Source organism: Sebastes umbrosus, chromosome 1 (assembly GCF_015220745.1).
Source record: "Sebastes umbrosus isolate fSebUmb1 chromosome 1, fSebUmb1.pri, whole genome shotgun sequence".
NCBI lineage: Eukaryota > Metazoa > Chordata > Actinopteri > Perciformes > Sebastidae > Sebastes > Sebastes umbrosus.
The window spans coordinates 20,650,388-20,664,667 of NC_051269.1; the positions used below are offsets into that span (position 1 = coordinate 20,650,388).

General features: G+C 41.4%; 1 protein-coding gene across 3 annotated transcripts; it reads left to right on the top strand.

The window, feature by feature from the left end:
• Positions 1–2,284: 2,284 nt before the first annotated feature.
• Positions 2,285–9,119, top strand: rem1 (RAS (RAD and GEM)-like GTP-binding 1). 3 transcript variants are annotated; one of them, XM_037792315.1, is made up of 5 exons: positions 2,285–2,603; positions 4,680–5,101; positions 6,555–6,637; positions 8,088–8,318; positions 8,418–8,628. In XM_037792315.1, the coding sequence occupies exons 2-5, from the start codon at positions 4,714–4,716 to the stop codon at positions 8,487–8,489; spliced, it is 774 nt and encodes a 257-aa protein (XP_037648243.1). In that variant the 5' UTR covers positions 2,285–2,603; positions 4,680–4,713; the 3' UTR covers positions 8,490–8,628. The 3 variants fall into 3 exon arrangements, with proteins under 3 accessions (XP_037648243.1, XP_037648084.1, XP_037648168.1); XM_037792156.1 differs by having other exon boundaries at positions 2,299–2,603; positions 8,088–8,295; positions 8,418–9,119; XM_037792240.1 differs by having other exon boundaries at positions 2,304–2,603; positions 4,680–5,089; positions 8,088–8,295; positions 8,418–9,119.
• Positions 9,120–14,280: the final 5,161 nt, after the last annotated feature.

Here is a 14,280-nt window from a genome sequence, read left to right on the forward strand (position 1 = left end):
TCTTTGCTGTGTTAAATAATGAATCATAATGCTTTTCTTCGCTAGACCCGGCCTGCATTGCATTCAAGCACTAGGATTGGCCAGGCGCCCATACATGGGCGAGGTACCGGTTAGCCGATTTGTTCAGATCCGGTGCCCTGACCAATGGGCTATCCTGACTCGAACCAGTTGAGGTCAATGCTTAACCTCAACCAATCGCACTGACCTCAACCAGCTATGCAGGCCAGGTCTTGCCAAGAAAAGCAGTGGGATTCATAATTACGCATCTTTGTCGGTTGGTCCTTCGTCAGCTAGCTAGTTGGTAAACTGGTGATTCATCAGCAATAGTTAATAAACTAGTAATTTCATCAATTACTCCAATCATGTACTAGCTAGCTAAAAAAAATGGTATCTTTGTCAGTTAGTCCTTCACTAGCTAGATCCTGTTTGCTTCTTGTTCTTAGCTGATTTTTAATCTTGCCTTAAAAATACTCAGCATTTTGGTCAACTTTTGTTGTTTTTAAATGTGCTTATAAACTTACTTGTACTTGATTTAACTGGTCCTTCATCAGCTAAACTGGTATCTTTGTCAGTTAGTCCTTTATCAAGTTGGTAAGCTGGTGATTCATCAGCTAGTTAATAAACTAGTATTTTTATCAATTACTCCGATCATCAACTAGCTAGTCAAACCGGTCCTTTGTCAGCTAGCTAGTTGGTAAACCGATGATTAATCCGCTCAGGGGTTAAATTGGACCAGGACTGTCTGGGGCACAGCCCCGGCACATAGGCCTACGCTTTTCTGTGTTTTCACTGGTTTTCTTTTTCTTTTTTTTTCTAACTGAAGGTCAGTTAGCTATCGGTTAGTCCCAAGCCCCCAGGAAGAGCGCCGGGCTGTGAAGTAAATTTTCAAAGTGGCCAAACGGCGGTATTACAACTTTTGTGTCCATCACCTGACGCCATTGGGCCCAAAAATACTTTTTCCCATAGACTTACATTGAGAAAGAGACGTCTGTAACTCAGCAGATGATTCTTTTTTAGGTAAATCAACTTCCCAGTATGAACACTTGAATAGCCCTTATTTAAATCATGAGGTCCTAAAAGTTGTAAAATGCAATAATAGCTGAATCCAGAGTTATTTCCCTTCCTCCGGTCATGTGAATGAGACCCAGACCGAGGCTGGACCGAGGGCTGGGAGGCGGAGTTAAAGGAAACACTACTACGCCTGCTCTATGGGCCCAATGGATGCAGAAGATCGGCGGATGATTCAGGTACTTTGTCACTCGGCAGTTGAGCCATTTTGCCTAGCAAACATATGACGTCAGGAAGACATTCAGATCATGTCTGTATAACGTCCATCAGTCCGGACCCACTTTTGTATGTCTGGTGGACGTGTAAGTTGGGTTCAATATTTGAACGTCTGGTTAAGGGCCTTTTTGGACGTCTGCGGACGTGCAAAATGGGTTCAATATCTAGACGTCTGACTAGGACCCCTGTTGGATGTCCGTGGACGTGCAACTCAGGTTGACATCAATAGTTGAATGTTAAAAAGACGTTTAGAAAAAGACGTCGCAAAAACTTTCATTCTGGCTCCTCAGTGGACGTCTTTTTGACGTCTATAGAGACGTTAAATTGACGTCTTTTGGACGTGTCTTTGCTCAGTGGGTGGCTTCATGCACCACTGAGCAACTTTCATAGGAATGAACAGGAGCCCCCTACAATACTATATCCAGTTCTCTTTATACATCCATAGTTAGTCCTTCATCAGTTAGCTACGTAGTAAACCACTAGTTAGTTAATTGGTCATTTATATCACTAGTCCTTTATCTGCTAGTTTGTAAACTTCTTTAGTAGCCAACTCTACTCTCTGATATTCAGTATCTCTTTAAACATTTCCTATTTAAAAGAAACATCTCTAGTCACGTAGCTTTCCAGTTAGTGAATGAACCTAATATTCAAAGCTTTAAATTCAGTTTTCTGTTTTTTATTTTGGTGACTATAAAAAAGCTCATCCTTAATCTGACTTTGACCCCAGATAGAGAAAGAAACACGTTATCATGTAGCTACTGTTTTATATGTAAACTAGTCTCTCCTGACTGAACTGTTTCATGAATCCAACTGTGTCTTATGGGTCTAACAGGAAGTGACCAAAACAAAAAACTCAACCCCCCACACTGATAAAACAACGCACACACACACACACGCACACGCACACGCACGCACACGCACACGCACACGCACACGCACGCACGCACACACACACACACACACGCACACACACACACACACACACACACACACACACAAACACACATACACACACACACACTCCCTCCTCAGTTATCTGTTTCTCCTCTGCTGTCGCTCTGACACACACACACACACACACACGCACACACACGCACACACACACACACACACAGACACACACACACACACGGGGGGAGGTAGATAACTCTGTGATTCCACTGCTGAATTTTTAACGCTGTTGTGGAACTTTTTTTTTCCAGGCGGGTTACTGTGGCACCAGGGTACTGTTACACCGACAGAGACACAGAGACAGGGTTCAGTTCAGTTCTGTTGTTTACTGAGGCTGGACGAACACAGGACTGTTCATGGGGTGTACGGTAAGTTTATCTATCTATCTATCTATCTATTTATCTATCTATCGCATGTTATTTTCTGCTGATGTTTTTATTTCTTTGAGTTTTTCAGCTGTCTCTTACAAAAAAGCATGCGTGAAATTTATGTTTCCACACGTTAATTATTATATCTCACCTTTGAAATGTCAAAAAAACTAATTTACATTATATCAGCATGTCATTTTCAGATATTTTACATGCAAAAACATCAATTTCACATTTCATATCACACGTTACATATAGGCATATTTCACATGTAAAGTGTAATTTGGAAATGTGAAAACCTACATAACTTGTGCCTTTTTAAATAAGGAGTTTCTATTTGATCACACTTCACTAAAAGCACCGGATGTACTTCATTAACTATTTTCAACAAGCTAACTAGCAGTCATGTACTGTATGACATTTTATTGTAGATGAAAGACCTCTGACCTTTGACCTCCTGACAGCAGAAATTATTAAAATATTATTAAAATTATTAAAATATAATTACTAATTTTTTAAGCTGTTGCTGTTCATCCAAAATAAGTTACAGTTACCAGTCCACTAACTACCTCCAAAGGCTGGAGCTCTAACTCGCCCTCACTATCACTGACTGTCGTTCTTGGCACCTTTAAACTCTTGAATTATTTATTGTAGGAGGTTTGTTTGTGTGTCTGTGCTCTCTTATGCATACTAGAGGTCCTCATGGGTCCATTCGGCTTCAATTAACCAGGATTCAACCTATTTTAAATCATATTCAGCCTGATCAGTTTTTGACTTTTCTGAGTTACATTATTTGTACAGTTAATTCATTTGATTTTGGTTCCAGTATATTAAGTTCATTGTAAAAAACCTTCAACAGACAGTTTTATTAAAAAAAGAGAAAGTAATGTATGCAATAATGTGTGAAATAGCATTAAATCACACTGTACACTTTACAACATAATGCTAAGCCTGCTCAGTGTCATCACAAATGTAAAGGGATGTAGTCTGTCACAGGAAATGTACTCCCAATGTAAATATTGGAAAAAATGGTCTCTCTTATCTTTCTAACATTTTCCATGACAACACATAATAAGGAATGACTTGTACCTGCTCAGAAGGGTTAATTATATCTTACTGTAAATAAACAATCATAACACTGTACACACTTTTTATCCTGGTATTCCCGTCCTCACTGGTATTTTCTGCCAGGCTTGATACTCAAGTCCCTGTAGGAGCAGATAGTAGAGTTAGAGAACTCTAATAATTCAGCGATGAACAAAATAAACTTTCCCTCCAGTCTTCTTTATAGTAAAATTATTGCCACCATAAGTTCTTCTGCCAATGCCTGAATCCAATTGGACGGACATTGTGAAAGTCAGCATATTGAGGGTCAAATTATGACCCTGAAACTAGGCAGAAAATCTGGAGAGCACATTAGAAACTAGAAGTGCACTCGGAGAGAACAGACCTCCACCAAGGCGGTACGTCGCTGCCTGAATTAACCGAATAGTGGCTTCTATCCGACTCCAGTATAGTGGTACTTAGTGAAAAAAAACACATGGCCCAACCATGCTCGCCATTTTCATGAGTTTGAAATAGGTTGGTGGCCCCTCCCCTTCCACTACGTAGCAAAGATTGCGACCGTTGTGCATGAGAAATCTAATGTCCTAATGTCGTACTTGCAAACCTGTGAGCTATCACAGTGTTTCACCGCCCTCTCTAATTGAAAGTTTCCAGTCTGTTGCACCTGTAACCCCACCCATTGGTGATGTCACAGTGTACTGACACGCCCTAGAGTACACTTCTACATCACCGCAGCAAGGTATGAAGTTAAACTACTGGATGGCAGCGGAAGTGATCTCTGCTTTGTCTTAGAAAATGGACAGAAAACTCAAAGAACAGCATCATGTTTCATATTTTCAGAAAAAGATATGATTAGATTAGAGAGGGGACAGGAATTCTGCTCTCTATGCCAAAGTAACGCTCTGTGATTGGTCGTTTTGAAAGTCAATCAAAAGATCTGTCAAGAATCTTAAAGATCATAGTGAACCAGACTTTATACTGAAACCTGAATCCTCCCATCTCCTCCCTCAGATCTGTCCTGTCCTGATGCCGTTACAGTAGCAATATGACCCTCAACACCCAGAGAGAGAAGGAACCTCTGCGCCGGCGAGGCAGCACACCGATTCCTCCCGCCCACTTCTACCAGCACCCGTCCTGGACTCGGGACCTTCAGGACCCTCGGCTCCCCAGCAACACCCAGCCTGACCCCGAGCAGCCGCGCCCCCAGCGTAGCCACCCTCCTCTGGGACAGTCGGCATCCTACCATCCTGGAGACAAGTCCCTCCACTACCGCGCCCAGTGGAGTTCAGACTCGGACGATGACTCCCAGAGTGACTCGGACTGTGTTTACAGAGTGGTGTTGCTAGGCGACCACGCTGTCGGAAAGACCAGCCTGGCAGGAATCTTTGCCGGGATCACAGAGAAAGATGAGCAACCTGGAGGTGGGATGTTAGGTTTGTTTGTCTGATTAGTTTATCTAATTTATCTGTTGAATGTTCTGTCTTAAACACACCGTATTTTATTCTTTGGAAGAGAAAAGCTTTAAAGTCAATTTTGTCTTCCTTTCAAAAATATGCTACGATATAAGTTTAAAGTGAGACTATGGAACTTCTAAAAGATTAACAAAAAGCTGTAACTGTCATATGAGAACAGTGCAGACCAGCGGCCGCAAGCTAGCCAGTGGGGCATTCTCACATGCACGAACATGCACTAAAAGGATGAACATGCACTAAAAGGCACGCACAGCCAGCCCGATTATGTCAGCAAAGAAAGAACGAGCTCGGATTACAACACACAGTAGAGTGGTGTCAATCTTCTCAGAATCACATGGGGAACCCTGTCAATGTTTTCTACCATGTTTTATTGTTGTGTTGTTTCCATGGATGTATAAAGAGAACAGGTTACAGCGTCAGAGGCGGGGCCCCGTTCATTCCTATGAAAGTTGCTCAGTGGCACATAAAACAAAAAGTTTGACTTCCAAGTGATAAAGTACCCGGATCTTCCGCATCCATTGGGCCCATAGAGCAGGCGTAGTAGTGTTTCCTTTAACTCCGCCGCCCAGCCTCAGTCTGGTCTCATTCACATGAACAGAGGAAGGGAAATAACTCTGGATTCAGCTATTAGTGCATTTTACAACTTTTAACACCTAATGATGTAAATAATAGCTATTAAAGTGTTCATACTGGGAAGTTCATTTACCTCAAAAAATCTCTTTCCCAAAGTTAGTCTATAGGAAAAAGTCTTTTTGGGCCCAATGGCTTCACGTGAAGGATACGAAAGTTGTAATTCTACAGTTTGATCACTCTGAAAAATTGCTTCAAAGCCTGGCGCTCTTCTTTGGGGATTGGTTGTTTCATACTCCAACTCAGTCCTCAGCAGCTCAGTGCTCAGTTTCTGTCTCTAACTTTGTTCTGACATCACAACCTTGACTGACCTAACATCATTGATCAGCTCCTGTGTCACGTGTTGATTGGCCTGAGGCCATGATTGACAACCTGCATTGATCCAGTGACAGTCTGACATGGTGTGAGTAGACAGAGCATGTCTGCTGTTAGTATTCAGGTTGACTGAGCTCAATGTCTGGTTCAGTTTCTGCTTTAGTTTCACATGTTTTTATTATTCTTGTTGCTGTGTTCTTGGGTTGATGTCTGTCTCTTCATGATCACAGACGTATCAGCAGCTGTGATTTGTTGTTGGTCCTCTATATTGTTTATTGTTTTTAGCTGTGCTTGCAGTGTGGCTCTAGGGACGAAGATGTTTGGTCGGTCAGTCCAGCACTTTGGTCCAGACTAGAATATCTCAACAACTATTGGATAGATTGCCATGAAATGTGTTACTGTAATAACTCTGGGGAATTACAGCCTCATACTGCACATTCTCAGTCTTGTTGTTTATTGTTTGTTACAGAAGACACTTACGAGCGGACACTGACAGTAGATGGAGAGGAAACCACACTCATCGTCATGGATACCTGGGAGAACGACAAACTGGTACATTGTGTGTGTTGATGAAGTACAGCCAAAGAGTATAGAAGCGCAGTGTTTTTTTGACAACATCCGCTGCCTCCATTTTGGACTGAAAACGGTTATTATATTTATATTATTTTATTGTTCAACGCAGTGCTGCTGGGCGCTGATGTTGCAATGGAACGACCAATTGACTTTCACTTCTTGGCAGTATACGTTCTTTGGTCCACCTGTGGAGCATTAGATGTCACCTTTGAAGCAGACTATTATGGGTACATGGCGTCCTGCAAAGGGACCTGATGTAGCTGATTTCAGTGTTCTCGCACTTATTGTTGAGATCATGAAATAAAAAGCCAAAGTTCTTCTTGATAACAAAAGTATTATTTTGTAATCTCAAGAACATTTGTTTGTTTTGTTGAGATCATAAAATGCCATTTACCAAGAGAACTTTTGTTATTTTCAACTGGATAAACTTTATCAAAAAGCACGTTTTACTAACTTCTTTCTTGAAAACCTGCATCTTTTAATGTATGAAAGTGTTCTTACAATAAGTCAGAATGTATTAAAATGAGTGTCAGGATCACTGTTCAGGAGTTTGCTTTCTTAGCCTCTGTGATTAAGCAAACTTCCTGTTGCTCCTTCACAATAAGGGCCTTCAAGTGGTTCACTGCAGAGAGGCTTTTATTGTGGAACAGCAGAAGTTTACAGTATCTAAACAGCAATATCTTCCATTGAAGCTCTTTTGAATGCAGATCAGAAAACAGTAAAGCTGCTGTGTGTTAGATGAAAATAAGAATAGCAACATGGTAGAAGTTATGCTGTCTTATTGTTTTCGGTACTCGTTCCAGACGAAAATCAGTCACTGCTCAGCATGTACTGAGGTTTGGTGCCCAGCTCAGTGTGACTCTGTGGACTCTGACAGGGATTCCCCCATCACCTTTACAGTTTGTGATATTCACTGACATCATGGTGCGGCCACAGTCTGGAGACTGTCTGGTTCAGTGACACTCACTTCTGTGGAACGTTTTGGTTTCATCAAACCACGACCTCTGAGCTGGAGAGATGTAAATCACAAATCATTTTGCAGGCTTGTTCAGTTTAAAGGTTCATAGCGATTGACTAATTATCATCGTTGGCATCACAATTCATAACGCTCTGACTTTGAGTTTAGTCTAAATTCAGTTGTCTTAATCTGAGACCATGGCCATGATTGGACCCAAAACACATTGAAGGAACTACATCTCCCAGCATGCCTTGGAGCTCTTGCAAACTTTCCCAGGAGGACCTTGAGGAAGTTGCCAGATTAATGGATCTTAAGGCTGCCACCTCGACTCCACCAGAGCTAGCAACCTTAAAAGTAGACGTTTATCATATTGTTTTTTCCAGATTAGCTCTTAAAATCTGTATTTAAAGGAAAATATTGGTAAATGTTTCTTTCTCTCCTTCTCTGTGTCCATGTCTCTCTACCTGTCAGGAGGGGGACGACGACTCCTCTCAGGAAAACTGTCTGAAAGTCGGGAGTGCCTACGTCATCGTCTACTCCGTCACCGACCGCTCCAGCTTCGACGCCGCCGCTGAGCTCCGTATCACGCTGCGACGCACCCGCCAGGCCGAAAACCTTCCCATCATCCTTGTGGGCAACAAGAGCGACCTGGTCCGGTCTAGAGAAGTCGCTGTGGAAGGTGGGGGTCAAAGGTCACAGAGGGTACATACATACACATATCGATATACAACAAATTGATAACAGGTAACGATTGACTGATGCTATTATAATTCTCTTTCTGTGTGTGTCTTTATTTCCCAGAGGGCCGAGCGTGTGCGGTGGTGTTTGACTGTAAGTTCATTGAGACGTCGGCGTCTCTGCAGCACAACGTGACCGAGCTATTCGAGGGCGTGATCCGACAGATCCGCCTCCGTCGGGACGGCAGCGAGGTCGTCAAGCGCCGACGCTCCATTTACAAGCACAAAGAGAGCCTCCCCCAGAAGGCTCGCCGCTTCCTGGACCGACTGGTGGCACGCAACAACCAGCGCATGGCGGCCAAAGTGCGCTCCAAGAGCTGCCACGACCTGGCCGTCCTCTGAAGACAGGTGTCCACCAGGAGCATCAGGTTGGACCTTCTTTGAGCTCTCTCTGGTTGTGATATCGTGGACGATGGCGTTTGTGATGATCCTCACGTTCAGCGAGTCAGCAACATAATATAGTAATCAGCAGTGAAAGGAGTCAGTGGACAGTTACGTACGTCGCTGTGACCAACTCATTTTCCTCTTTGACCATTTGGTCTCAACATTTGCGTGACTTGTCCTCCAGATGATCTAAATATAAAGAAACTAGACTGTGAAGGATCATCACTGTTGGGTTAAAGGTTGGATGACTGCGTGTGTGTGCGTGCGTGTGAGACTGTTCAGGATGTCCTGTAGTTTCCACTGTGTCTACTGTGCTGTTCTCCTGAGGTTTCTACTGTTTTCAGTTCAACACTGTGCAGAATAAAGTCTTAAAGGAACAGTGTGTAACACCGCCATGTTGTTCCGCCATGTTTCTACAGTAGCGTAGAACAGACAAACCAAAGTTGCTCCTGAAGTAGTGATATTGTTGTATGTGGCCTCTGAGCGAGGTGAACGGCGTTACCACGGTTTTGCACTCGGGTGCTCATGTTACCCTCACATTGATTGCTTGTAAAAGGAGGACCACCACTATTCTAGATATCGCCAAATCCTACACACTGTACCTTTAAAGGAACAGTCCTCTCAAAATCATGTTTTACGGACGACCAACAGATGACCACCACATAAATATGGATTTAATTTCAGTTCATCTTCATACATTTTTTTATTTTAATTTTTTTTGTTTTGTTTTTATCTACAACTGACTGCTCAGTACACCTAGTTAAAAGCTAAAAGTTAGCTAGCGACTGTTGTCATATCAGTAAAATCAACGCTTGTGGCTAGAAATGAAGCAACTTTTCTAAACTTCTGTCTGAAATCAAAAGACCATTTATCAAATTACTAAGATTTTTGATTATATAGGCTTTATTTTCATCGCAAACTGATTATTTGCAGTGTGAGAACAGAAAACTTTACAGACGTAGCAACAGTTACTAAGAATGGTGGTAAATTATCAACTTTATTAATTTCAGATCATTTGACTTATTTTTAAAATATTCAGTATCTTCATTTTATGTTACATCAAATCATCTCATGTGTGTTTTGTTTTTAGTTGTAATCTCCTTTCTGCAGGAGCTGCAGGGATCAAACCTCCGTCCTCACAGAAACACACTCGCTCAGGTCGCCACATCCAATGTTTACTGTTGCCGTGGTGACGCGTGGTTTTAACAGAGCGATCGTCATGACGTCAGGGTTGCATGTTGAACACTTCTGTGGGGTTGACAAAAAACAGGCCGAGTGTTTGGTTGATGGATGGGACAGTGTCTCCTAACGGGACTTTTCTGCCCTGAGTTTACCCTCTTATGCTGACATGCTGATGTTTAGCAGGTATCACTTTCACCATGTTAGTGTGTTTGTGTGCTAATATTTGCAAATTAGCAGTAAACACAAAGTACAGCTGAGGCTGATGGGGATGTTTTCCAGGTATTAAGTCATAAACCAAAGTATTAGACTCATATATTTTTTCAATTCAATCATCCTGATGGGGACATGAATCTCTGTTTCATGACAATATTTCACTCAGCCCAGATGTGAACCTGCTGGAGGCGCTAGAGGAAACGTTAGAAGTTATTATTTAGTTTTATAAGAAGTGAAACGAATCTGAGTTGCTGTGAAATGACAAGAAACTGGTTTATCTGGAAACCACATCAGGCAGACTGGTTGTCCCAGTTTTTACTGATCAAATATCCTATCTGCTTATTGATCGGGCGTTTTGGTGACACATATACACACACACACACACACACACACACACTGTGGTTGTACAGGGACGGTAGATGGAGGGGGAGTGTTTAACATTGATTTGATGAGGAGGGTAATGGAAAAAATGCATGACTCTGCTCAACCCGGATGACACACACACGCACACACACACACACACACACACACACACACACAGAGTGATGTGTAAACATCCTCTTAGTGGAGGAGGACCAGAGGCTCAGAGCTGTGAGTTCAGCTCCCTCCTGAATCTGTTAAGAATAGAAACATCAGAAAATCCTCCACAGTGTTTCCTCTCTGCGGTGTAAAAGTTATGGAGAACATCACTTTGTGACACCAGAGAAGATAAATAAACAAATAAGGTTGAATCATTTGATTTCCTGTTGTGAATCCATGTACTGATGATGCAGTGATATGTCCAAAACTGATCAATCAATGAGTCAACCTGTCAGTCAATATAACTTGTTTACTCGTCTTTGTTGGATTGTAGAAAAGTGTGAACACGAATCAGAACAACGATGTATCTTATTTTTCTCTTGGTTACAGGTGTGAGAAGCGACCGTAGTTCAGGGTCTTAGCTCGTGCTTACAGAGATCTACGTTCAGAGCTAACAAGAGTTTCAGCTGCAGGTAAAGATGTTGCAAAGTAAGTTTTCCCAAAACACTAAAAAACATGAACTGATTTTCTCCTCGCCATCGTGACATTAGAAAACATTGTAAACAGCTGATTGTTGAGCTGTGAGGAAACCTGAAAGCTTCAGACTCTGTGGCCTATCTGTGTCTGAACACACCGTCACTGAGCTGAACATTATTCTAAAGGACATTTCAAACATTTCAGCCCCTTTAAGGCATGTTTGATTTACAGCGACAGAGCAGAGAACACAGAAAATCAAACACCCCCTGTTTATTTAAACTGCACAGTTTCCTCTCTGTCTGCCTCTGGTTCAGTGTAAAAACCTCAGCACTGTAACTCTGCCTCTCTATTCACACACTTACTCACTCCGAGGCTGCCAAGAGGAGCAGGAATGTAAACTGAGGACTCTGCCAGCAGAAAGACTGAGACTCTGGCTCCCCCTGCTGGAATAATTTTTAATTATTCAAAATATACATACAAAGATAAACATAAAAAGACATTTCAGAAATCTAAATAGCAATGACACATGAATATGAAATACAATTACAGATAAATATACATAAACAAGTGAACATTACATTTTATCATTTTATTTATAATTAAATTATACATTTTAATTTTAATTTTTGTTTTATAATGCAGGACAAATATTAAAGGTCCCATATTATAAAAAATGTAGATTTTCATGTTTTTTTTATAATAAATCAGGCTTAAGTCCTATATAAATACTGTGAAAGTATCGAAACACTTAATCCACAGGGAAATACACACAGCCCGTATTCAGAAACTCTGCATTTGAAACCAGCTGTCAGGATTTCTGCCCATTCGTGATGTCACGAATATACAATATTTAGAACCAGAGGGTAAATACAGGCATATTCAGGTTGACAGCATGAGGAAAATAAAGTGTTTTTTGAACATTACAGCATGTAAACATGTTCTAGTAGAAACACAAAATACAACTATGAACCTGAAAATTAGCATAATATGGGACCTTTAAAGATGACACACTACAAATAAGAGGGGTCTCTGGAGAGTTTTAACCCTAAAGCAATGCATTCTGGGTACTCAGCTAATATGCTAATTGTGTCTCTTTAAAAACTTAATTTGATGAGTTAAGTACATTTTCCAATAAAAAAATCGGATGAACAATTGATTAAATTATGAAGCTGGTACGAAAATAAAGGAATACAAATAAAATATTGATTGTTTCCACTAACTTCCTGTATTATTTTTTACAGTGTATAGGGATGTCATTGTGTACATGAATTTTGACATTTGCCAAGCCTAATTATTGTCCTCAAATATATAAATTAGATAAATGACCTGTTCCAATAGTTATTTTTCATTACTACACCATTTAAACAGGCAATCAAGATGTTTTATTTATGTGCTCCTTATTATATTTATTATTATTTTAGCTGTGGTTCCCTGAATCACACCTTTGACTGTGTGTATTTTTATGAAATTGCTATACATTATAATTACATATTATCATGTTACCTGTCTTGGTTGCACTGCTTGAGACTTGCTTTTTAATAATTTAAAGTCAGGCTAAATGCAGATGATTGCAAAAATGGAGTGATGTAATGACGTCACAAATTTGGAAGAAACTGGGGAAAAAATCTGCAAAAACACAAAAAAAGTTGAATTTTTAGTTCTATATTTCCACATAGAGTTGGTGGATTTCTTCAGCGGCTGATGTCTGGTCGTTTTGCTGTACAGCTCCACGTGTTCTGTGTTAACAGACGTAAATGGTTTTGAACATTTTCATAAGTGTGCATATTATATTCAAAGTTTTGGCACTGAAGAAGTTGTACTGTATATAACGGACCACAGTCTTATAATCACGACCCTACTATGCATACCAGAGAGTAGGAACAGGCAAGGATTACGAGAAGGAAGAATGAGATCAAAGACTGTTTCCTCATAAACATTTTCATTTGGTGCTTGTGTGGGAAATACCTCAGAGAGTGTATGCTGCAGGCAGGTGGGCTCCCTCTGGGCTCTGGTGGAGAACTTCATGCCCAGGCCTGACATAACATGCCTACACCTACGCTTTGAAGCATGCTGTCTAAATCCCCCTGTACCACAGGCAGGAGCATGGCCTTGACATGAGTACACTCTTAAAGTGGGTCCTGCTTTATTACCTGATCTTTACTTCCTTCACCATTTCGGTATTGTGCTTACATGCTGCATCTTCTTAAATTGATGTAATAAACCATTCATTCATCTATTATCTGTAACCGCTTATCCTATTCGAGGTGAAGGGGGGGGGAGGTGCTGGAGCCGATCCCAGCTGACATTGGGCGAAGGCGGATTACACCCTGGACAGGTCACTTAGACTATCACAGGGCTGACACATATAGAGACAGACAACCATTCATTCTCACATTCACACCTACGGGCAATTTAGGGTCAACAATGAACCTGTTTGTCTTTGGACTGTGGAAGAAACCAGAGAATCCTGAGAAAGCCCACGCTAACACAGGGAGAATATGCAAATTCCTGCAAGTGCTGGTAATAAATCATATTAACCTAAAGCACATATATCTCCTGGTAGATATCCAGGTGGAGAGCAGAAGGAACAGGGGGATTAGCGGGGGGCTCATGGCTTTCATTTGCCCCAAGGCCTCTTAAAAGGTTAATCCAGCCCTGTTCATATGGAGAGAGAGAAGTGTTGCCTTGCTCCTTTCACCAGCAGACCCTCAACCTAATGTTTTGAGCACCTTGTATGAAATAATATTGATTCTGTTAAAACAGCCAAAGGGACCTCCACGACAGCTGCCCTCTGGGTTTGCGTAAAGGGGATGGACAGTGGCTGACATGACATCATCTGTCAGGATCCTCACATCCTATTGACCTATGAAGTATTTACCTCCAGGAGAGACAAACTGCCCCAACATGTCTGACACACAATGCTCATGTTAGCTCACTGTCAAGAGACAGATCGGTTTCAAAACCTGGAACAAGAGGACTGCAGGACCTCAGAGACGCTGCTGAGCTGACACAAAGTCAACTTTTAACATTTCTGTTTATAAAGCTGTTCAATAAATAACATGAATGAATTCAGTAAATCCTCTGATGTTCAGTGTTAAGGTGTTCATGTTATTTTGTCCACCCCCATGTTGCACTTGTGTTATCCACTCTGC

Bases quoted from the DNA above. Each gene is read 5' to 3' on its own strand.
- rem1 (XM_037792156.1), top strand. From the start codon at position 4,714: ATGACCCTCAACACCCAGAGAGAGAAGGAACCTCTGCGCCGGCGAGGC. The intron at 5,102-6,554 runs GTTTGTTTGTCT...TGTTTGTTACAG, and splicing joins ACCTGGAGGTGGGATGTTAG to AAGACACTTACGAGCGGACA. The intron at 6,638-8,087 runs GTACATTGTGTG...TCTACCTGTCAG, and splicing joins CCTGGGAGAACGACAAACTG to GAGGGGGACGACGACTCCTC.